General features: G+C 48.4%; 1 protein-coding gene across 1 annotated transcript; it reads left to right on the top strand.

The window, feature by feature from the left end:
- The first annotated feature begins 1,233 nt into the window (after window positions 1-1,233).
- Window positions 1,234-2,877, top strand: LOC134926611 (mitochondrial import receptor subunit TOM5 homolog). The gene is made up of 2 exons (XM_063921007.1): window positions 1,234-1,487; window positions 2,535-2,877. Exons 1-2 carry the CDS (start codon window positions 1,367-1,369, stop codon window positions 2,567-2,569), a joined length of 156 nt encoding a protein of 51 aa, XP_063777077.1. The 5' UTR covers window positions 1,234-1,366; the 3' UTR covers window positions 2,570-2,877.
- The last annotated feature ends 6,523 nt before the right edge of the window (window positions 2,878-9,400 follow it).

The raw sequence follows: 9,400 nt of genomic DNA on the forward strand, positions 1-9,400 counted from the left end.
TACACAGAGAGCCCAGCACTCACCTTACTCAGCTCATTCACCTCTATACATCAGAACATAAATAAATGATGAGGTTTTGTTCATGGATTGCACAATTAAAATTGTGCTTCCAGGTTTAAAGCTCCCCTGCCATCTAATTTATGGCTTTTCATGCACCTCTTCTAAGATCATTTATTCTTAACCTGTGACAGCTGCTTCCCTAGTGGTAATTTGTAAGCTGCGTGGGTGATTTACAGGCCCTACACACTGGGCGATGTTACTGAAAGATATGAACGATCTCGTTCATTAATGAACGAGATACCGTTCATATCTTTCAGTGTGGAGGCACAAGCGATGAACGATGCGCGGCCCCGCGCTCGTTCATCGCTGGTGTCCCGTTGGCTGTGCATGCAGGCCAATATGGACGATCTCGTTCATATTTGCCTGCACTTCTATGGAGCCATGTGACGGGGGGAATGAAGTAACTTTACTCGCCCCGTCACTGCCCCCCCACTGCCGGGTCGGCCGTATCCGCCATCGGGCAGCTCGGCGGTGGATCTTTATATGTGTAGGGCCCATTGCTCACCTTTAAAAGCCATAAATTAGATGGCAGGTGAGCTTTAAACCTGGAAGCACAATTTTAATTTGTCTCTGATGTGATAGCAATGGGCAAGTTCTAAAAGACAAGGTGATTGAGTAGGACTTGCATTGAGATGGGGTCCCGTGAAGTTTGGGCTGCAATCTTAACTGTATTGCATACCTCCCAACATGACCCTCTCCAGGAGGGACAAAATGCTCTGCTACTGGATTTTTCTCTTAATCTGTGATTGCCATCACCTGTGCTGAACAGGTTAATGGATAAGAAAGGTGTTTCAGCACAGGTGATGGCAATCATACAGTAAGAGGGAAGAGCAGGAGCAGAGCATTGTGTCCCTCCTGGAGAGGGTCATGTTGGGAGGTATGTGTATTGTACAATCCATGAACTACAACCCCGTCATTTATTTATGTTCTGATGTATAGAGGTGAATGTGCTTAGTAAGGTGAGTGCTGAGCTCTGTGTAGTGTGTGTTTGTGTTTTAGTACATTTTATGTAATAGAGAGAATTCCTAGTCTTGTAATACTGTACATTGCTTTGTCCAGCATTACTATGGAGCTCTAACCACTGCAAAAGACTGGGCTTCAGGGCCTGAAAGAGTTAATGCAATCAGGAAGTGAGAGAGAGTCTCTGCCTAAGCTAAGAGTGGAGGACATGGATTGGACAGTGTAGAGCGGAAAGGGAAAGGAGGGGTGTGGAAAACCAGCCTGTGTGTAGAGAGGAGCAATAGTGAGGACGTGCGTGTGCTGCTGCTGCTGTTGTTCTGGGCTGAGGAGAGACCACGCTGTTGCCATGTTCCGCCTGGAAGGTCTTGGGCCCAAGGCTGACCCCGAAGAGATGCGTGTGAAGATGCGGCGCGATGTCCTCACCTCTGTGCGCAACTTCCTCCTCTATGTGGCCGTGCTGAGGATCAGTGAGTAACCCCTCTCCTCCACTCACTATGTTCCTGTCCATGCTCTGTCGTGGGGTTTCCAGACAGTATTTCCCCAGCTACAGCGCTGGGACTACAAGTCCCAGCATCCTCATGGTGTACAGCACAGACCTGGCAGTGTCCCCTGCTCCCTGCACCCACAGTTCATAGCTGCCTTTTTACTATGAGCTGGGAGGCACAGGCTATATAACATGCTGTGGCAGTGTAGTGTCAGCAGCACCTTCCAGCCATAGCCTATTGTGCAGGGAGTGCTGTGTGTGCATACAGGCCCCAGCCTGACCTCTAGCTGGGGGATCACACTTACAGTATGGGCCGATCTGTCCAAGGGCAATTTCCTGATTAAAACTAAGGTTTTTGGCAGCTACGTAACGTGTACTTGCCGACAGTATACATGGTGTGGGATCTGGTCTCTAGGTCGACATGTTCTAGGTTGACATGTCAAAAGGTCGACATGTGGTTTTCACAATTTTTCTTTTTCTTTTTTTGAACCTTTTCATATTTAACGATCCACGTGGACTACGATTGGAACGGTAATCTGTGCCGAGTGAAGTGGTAGCGGAGCGAGGCACCTTGTCCGCGAGCCGTGTGAGAGGACACGGTGCACTAATTGGGGTTCCCGGTCACTCTACGAAGAAAACGACACCAGAAAAACATTAAACCTCATGTCGACCTAGAGACCCTGTCGACCTAGTTACTATCTACCTTCCATACCACACCCACATGGTGCACAAAGCAGCACACGCGTGTCTAGTACCTTACTACCTGTCACTATGCAGGGGCAGTAAGATACTCTGCTACAGCTTCCATGGATGCTGGTGATCAGGGCTTTTCTTTCCTCTTGTTTAATCATCCTGATTAAAGAAAATGCTTATTGCAATGATCTGGCAACTAATACATGGACGACATGACCTGAAACCCTGGTCAGCAGGCATTGTGACGGACTGACCTGACCCAAGTACACAGTTGTAATTGGTAGACACAATGTAAGAATGATTTATTTCTAATATATTCGTCTCTTTATTTTTATAGCTCCGTTTGTCTTGAAGAAGCTGGACAGTATATGATGAAAACACATTTGGAGGCTGTTTCCTATAGTTAAGCCGTGGACTGATTTGTCTCCTACACCATGAACTGAGACATAAACTGATGGGTATCCACATGGTGTAAGGACACTGGTTGGAATGTAAAAGTAATTAATATTGACTGTAATGAGTGACCATCAGTTCAACGGTCATTGCTGACATATTTTGTATGTACTTCTGTTTTCTTAGAACGCTACCTTTAAAATCCACTTTGATTTGGAGTCATGGTTTTAATGTTTTTCCTAACTACTGTGGCAGAAAAACACTAGTAAATAAAATACAAAACATAAGATGAGGTTGTCGTTTTATTTATAATAAGACAGTTGTAAATCTGTGCTGCACATTTTGGGGCAGATTTAACAAGTGATAGTCTTATCACCCTTTACCATGTTAAACTGTGCTCCAACCAATCGGCTACTAACTGTCATTTCTCTAACGTCCTAGTGGATGCTGGGGACTCCGTCAGGACCATGGGGAATAGCGGGCTCCGCAGGAGACAGGGCACATCTAAAAAGCTTTTTAGGTCACATGGTGTGTACTGGCTCCTCCCCCTATGACCCTCCTCCAAGCCTCAGTTAGGTTTTTGTGCCCGTCCGAGAAGGGTGCAAACTGGATGGCTCTCTTAAGGAGCTGTTTAGTAAAGTTTTTTTTTTTTTTTTAGGTTTCTAATCAGTGATTCCTGCTGGCGACAGGATCACTGCAACGAGGGACTTAGGGGAGAGACTTGCAACTCACCTGCGTGCAGGAGGATTGAAGTTTTAGGCTACTGGACACTGAGCTCCAGAGGGAGTCGGAACACAGGTCAGCCTGGGGTTCGTCCCGGAGCCGCGCCGCCGATCCCCCTTACAGACGCTGAAGAAAGACGGCGGAACGGAGGTCCGGAAACAGGCGGCAGAAGACTTCACAGTCTTCAGAGAGGTAGCGCACAGCACTGCAGCTGTGCGCCATTGTTGCTACACGGCTCACTGACACGGTCACGGAGGGTGCAGGGCGCTGCTGGGGGCGCCCTGGGCAGCAATATAATTACCTATTTGGCAAATAAATACATCACATATAGCCATTAAGGCTATATGTATGTATTTAACCCAGGCCAGTTTTCCTAATAACCGGGAGAAAAGCCCGCCGTGAAAGGGGCGGAGCTTATTCTCCTCAGCACTCAGCGCCATTTTCCTGACCAGCTCCGCTGGTGAGGAAGGCTCCCACTCTCCCCTGCACTACAGAAACAGGGTTAAAGAGAAGGGGGACATAAATTGGCGATATAATTATATATTAAGAGCCCATATATAGAAACAACACCTTCTAGGGTTGTTATATACATTATGGCGCTTTTGGTGTGTGCTGGCAAACTCTCCCTCTGTCTCCCCAAAGGGCTAGTGGGTCCTGTCCTCTATCAGAGCATTCCCTGTATGTGTGTGCTGTAGGTCGGTACGTGTGTGTCGACATGTATGAGGAAAATGTTGGTGAGGAGACGGAGAAAATTGCCTGTAATGGTGATGTCACTCTCTAGGGAGTCGACACCAGAATGGATGGCTTACTTATGGAATTACGTGATAATGTCAACACGCTGCAAGCCGGTTGACGACATGAGACAGCCGGCGGACAAATTAGTATCGGTCCAGGCGTCTCAGACACCGTCAGGGGCTTGTAAAAACGCCCATTTACCTCAGTCGGTCGACAGACACTGACACGGACACTGACCCCAGTGTCGACGGTGAAGAAACAAACGTATTTTTCCTTTAGGGCCACAAGTTACATGTTAAGGGCAATGAAGGAGGTGTTACGTATTTCTGATACCACAAGTACCACAAATAAGGGTATTTTGTAGGGTGGGAATAAACTACCTGTAGTTTTGCCTGAATCAGATAAATTAAATGAAGTGTGTGATGATACGTGGGGTTCCTCCGACAGAAAGTTATGGGCGGTATACCCTTTTTCCCGCCAGTAGTAAGGGCGAGTTGGAAAACACACCTTAGGGTGGACAAGGCGCTCACACGCATATAAAGTTACCGTTTCCAGATACGGCCGCCCTCAAGGAGCCAGCTGATAGGAAGCTGAAAAATATCATAACAGTATATACACACATACTGGTGTTATACTACGACCAGCAATCGCCTCAGCCTGGATGTGCAGCGCTGAGGGGGCTTGGTCGGATTTCCTGACTGAAAATTTTGATACCCTTGACAGGGACAGGATTTTATTGTCTATAGAGCATTTTAGGGATGCATTTCTATATATGTGTGATGCGCAGAGGCATATTTGCATTCTGGCATCAAAGAGTAAATGTGATGTACATATCTGCCAGACGAAGACCCGACAGTGGTCAGGTGAGGCAGATTCCAGACGGCATATGGAAGTATTGCCGTATAAAGGGGCGGTCCATTGGACCTGGTGGCCATGGCAACAGCTGAAAAATCCACCTTTTGTTACCCCGAGTCACATATTGGCAGAAAAGGACACAGTCTTTTCAGTCTCAGTCCTTTCGTCCCCATACGGGCAGGCGGGCGAAGGCCAGTCATATCTGCCCAGGGGGAGAGGAAAGGGAAGAAGACTGCAGCAAGCAGATCATTCCCAGGAACAGAAGCTCCTCACGGCTTCTGCCAAGTCCGCAGCATAACGCTGGGGCCGTACAAGCGGACTCAGGTGCGGTAGGGGGTCATCTCAAGAGTTTCAGCAACACTCGCAAGGGAACTCCGGGATCCTACATGTAATATCCCAGGTGTACATTGGAAATTCGAGACGTCTCCCCCTCACACAATTCACAGGCTGTATTCCCAGCAGGTGATAATCAAAGTACCCTTCTTACAACAAGGAAGGGGGTAGTATTCCACACTATATTGTGGTACTGAAGCCAACCGGCTCGGTGAGATCTGAAATATTTGAACACTTACATACAAGCGTTCAAATCAAGATGGAGTCACTCGGAGCAGTGATAGCGAACCAGGAAGAAGGGGACGATATGATGTCACTGGATATCAGGGACGTTTACCTACAGGTCCAAATTTGCCCTTCTCACCAAGGGTACTTCAGGTTCCTGGTACAGAACTGTCACTATCAGTTCAGACGCTGCCGTTTGGATGGTCCACGGCGCCCCGGGTCTTTACCAAGGTAATGGCCGGAATGATTTTTCTTAAAAGAAACATGGACGCTTTCCTGATAAGGGCAAGGTCCAGAGAACAGTTGGAGGTCGGAGTAGCACTATCTTAAGTAGTTCTACGACAGCACGAGTGGATTCTAAATATTCCAAAATCGCAGCTTTTTCCGACGACACGTCTACTGTTCCTAGGGAAGATTCTGGACACAGTCCAGAAAAACGTGTTTCTCCCAGTGGAGAAAACCAGGGAGTTATCCGAGCTAATCGGGATCCTCCTAAAACCAGGAAAAGTGTCAGTGCATCATTGCACAAGAGTCCTGGTAAAAATGGTGGCTTATTACGAAGCAATTCCATTCGGCAGATTTCCCGCAAGAACTCTTCAGTGGGATCTGCTGGACAAATGGTCCGGATCGCATCCTCAGATGCATCAGCGGATAACCCTATATCCAAGGAAAAGGGTGTCTCTCCTGTGGTGATTACAGAGTGCTCATCTTCTAGAGGGCCGCAGATTCGGCATTCAGGATTGGATGCCGGTGACCACGGAGGCCAGCCTGAGAGGCTGGGGAACAGTCACACAGGGAAAAAATTTCCAGGGAAGTGTGATTAAGTCTGGAGAATTCTCTCCGCATAAATAAGCTTAGAGCAAATTTATAATGCTCTAAACTTAGCTAGACCTCTGCTTCAAGGTCAGCCGGTATTGATCCAGTGGGATAACATCACGGCAGTCGCCCACGTAAACAGAAGGGCGGCACAAGAAGCAGGAGGGCAGTGAAAACTGCAAGGATTTTTCGCTAGGTGGAAAATCATGTGATAGCACTGTCAGCAGTGTTCTTTCCGGGAGTGGACGACTGGGAAGCAGACTTCCTCAGCAGGCATGACCTCCACCCGGGAGAGTGGAAACTTCATAGGGAAGTTTTTCAACATGATTGTGGACCGTTGGCAAAGACCAAAGGTGGACATGATGGCGTCCCGCCCGAACAAAAACGGGACAGGTATTCCGCCAGGTCATGAGACCTTCAGGCGATAGCTGTGGATGTTCTGGTAACACCGTGGGTGTACCAGTCTGTGTATGTGTTCCCTCCTCTGTTTCTCATAACCAGGGTATTGAGAATTATAAGACATAGAGGAGTATGAACTATACTAGTGGCTCCGGATTGGCCAAGAGGGACTTGGTACCCGGAACTTCAAGAAATGCTCACAGAGGACTAAGGGCCTGGGGAGCTAAGAAGGGACTTGATTCAGCAAGTACCATGTCTATTCCAAGACTTACCGCGGCTGCGTTTGACGGCATGGCGGTTGAATGCCGGATCCTGAGGGGAAAAGGCATTCCATAAGAGGTCATACCTACCCTGGTCAAAGCCAGGAAGGAGGTGACCGCACAACGTCATCACCACATGTGGTGAAAATATGTTGCGTGGGTGAGGCCAGGAAGGCTCCACGACGGAAATTCAACTAGGTCGATTTCTACACTTCCTGAAAACAGGAGTGTTTTGGACCTCAAATTGGGGTTCATTAACATTTAAATTTCGGCCCTGTAGATTTTCTTCCAGAAAGAATTGACTTCAGTTCCTGAAGTCCAGATTGTAAAGGATGTATTGCATATACAGCTTTTTTGTGCCCCTAGGGGCACCGTGAGATCTCAACATAGTGTTGGGATTTCTTAAAATCATATTGGTTTGAACCGCTCAAATCTGTGGATTTGAAATATCTCACATGGAAAGTGACCATGCTGTTGACAAATATCTCACATGGGAAGTGACCATGTTGTTAGCCCTGGCCTCGGCCAGGCGATTGTCAGAATGGGCGGCTTTGTCTTACAAAAGCCCATATTAAAATTTTCCATTTGAACAGGACAGAACTGGGACTCGTCTCCAGTTTCTTCATGAAGGGGTGTCAGCGTTTTCACCTGAAACAACCTCTTGTGGTGCCTGCGGCTACTAGGGACTTGGAGGACTCCAAGTTACTAGACGTGGTCAGGGCCCTAAAAATATATATATATATATAGTTAGGACGGCTGGAGTCAGAAAGTCTGACTTGCTGTTTATACTGTATACACCCAACAAGCTGGGTGCTCATGCTTCTAAGCAGTCTATTGCACGCTGGATTTGTAGTACAATTCAGCTTGCACATTCTGTGGCAGGCCTGCCACAGACGAAATATGTAGATGCCCATTCCACAAGGAAGGTGGGCTCATCCTGGGCGGCTGCCCGAGGAGTCTCGGCATTACAACTTTGCCGAGCAGCTACGTGGTCAGGGGAGAACACGTTTGTAAAATTTTACAAATTTTGATACTCTGGCTAAGGAGGACCTGGAGTTCTCTCATTCGGTGCTGCAGAGTCATCCGCACTCTCCCGCCCGTTTGGGAGCTTTGGTATAATCCCCATGGTCCTGACGGAGTCCCCAGCATCCACTAGGACGTTAGAGAAAATAAGAATTTACTTACCGATAATTCTATTTCTCGTAGTCCGTAGTGGATGCTGGGCGCCCATCCCAAGTGCGGATTGTCTGCAATGCTTGTACATAGTTATTGTTACAAAAATCGGGTTATTACTATTGTTGTGAGCCATCTTTTCGGAGGCTACTTCGTTTTGTTATCATACTGTTAACTGGGTTCAGATCACAAGTTGTACGGTGTGATTGGTGTGGCTGGTATGAGTCTTACCCGGGATTCAAGATCCTTCCTTATTGTGTACGCTCGTCCGGGCACAGTACCTAACTGAGGCTTGGAGGAGGGTCATAGGGGGAGGAGCCAGTACACACCATGTGACCTAAAAAGCTTTTTAGATGTGCCCTGTCTCCTGCGGAGCCCGCTATTCCCCATGGTCCTGACGGAGTCCCCAGCATCCACTACGGACTACGAGAAATAGAATTATCGGTAAGTAAATTCTTATTTTCTCTGACGTCCTAGTGGATGCTGGGTACTCCGTAAGGACCATGGGGTATAGACGGGCTCCGCAGGAGACTGGGCACTCTTAAAAGAAAGATTAGGTACTATATCTGGTGTGCACTGGCTCCTCCCTCTATGCCCCTCCTCCAGACCTCAGTTCGTATCTGTGCCCGGCCAGAGCTGGATGCACCCTAGGGGCTCTCCTGAGCTTCCTAGAAAAGAAAGTATTTGTTAGGTTTTTTATTTTCAGTGAGATCTGCTGGCAACAGACTCGCTGCTACGTGGGACTGAGGGGAGAGAAGCGAACCTACCTGCTTGCAGCTAGCTTGGGCTTCTAAGGCTACTGGACACCATTAGCTCCAGAGGGATCGAACACATGCCCAGTCCTCGGTCGTCCGGTCCCGGAGCCGCGCCGCCGTCCCCCTTGCAGAGCCAGAAGAACGAAGAGAAGTTGAAAATCGGCGGCTGAAGACTCCGGTCTTCATTAAGGTAGCGCACAGCACTGCAGCTGTGCGCCATTGCTCCCTTAGCACACCACACACTCCGGTCACTGATGGGTGCAGGGCGCTGGGGGGGGGCGCCCTGGGCAGCGATTAGATTACCTTACTTGGCGAAAAGCACATAATACAGTCTGATAAACTGTATATGTGCATTAACCCCCGCCATTAAAGTACATAAAAGGACAGAAGCCCGCCGCTGAGGGGGCCGGGCCTTCTTCCTCAGCACACCGGCGCCATTTTCTCTTCACAGCTCAGCTGGAAGGAAGCTCCCCAGGCTCTCCCCTGCAGTGTCCTGGTACACAAAGGGTAAAAAAGAGAGGGGGGGCACATAAATT

The sequence above is a fragment of the Pseudophryne corroboree genome, chromosome 1 (genome assembly GCF_028390025.1).
Source record: "Pseudophryne corroboree isolate aPseCor3 chromosome 1, aPseCor3.hap2, whole genome shotgun sequence".
Taxonomy (NCBI): Eukaryota; Metazoa; Chordata; class Amphibia; order Anura; family Myobatrachidae; genus Pseudophryne; species Pseudophryne corroboree.

Bases quoted from the DNA above. Each gene is read 5' to 3' on its own strand.
- LOC134926611 (XM_063921007.1), top strand. From the start codon at position 1,367: ATGTTCCGCCTGGAAGGTCTTGGGCCCAAGGCTGACCCCGAAGAGATG. The intron at 1,488-2,534 runs GTGAGTAACCCC...TTATTTTTATAG, and splicing joins TGTGGCCGTGCTGAGGATCA to CTCCGTTTGTCTTGAAGAAG.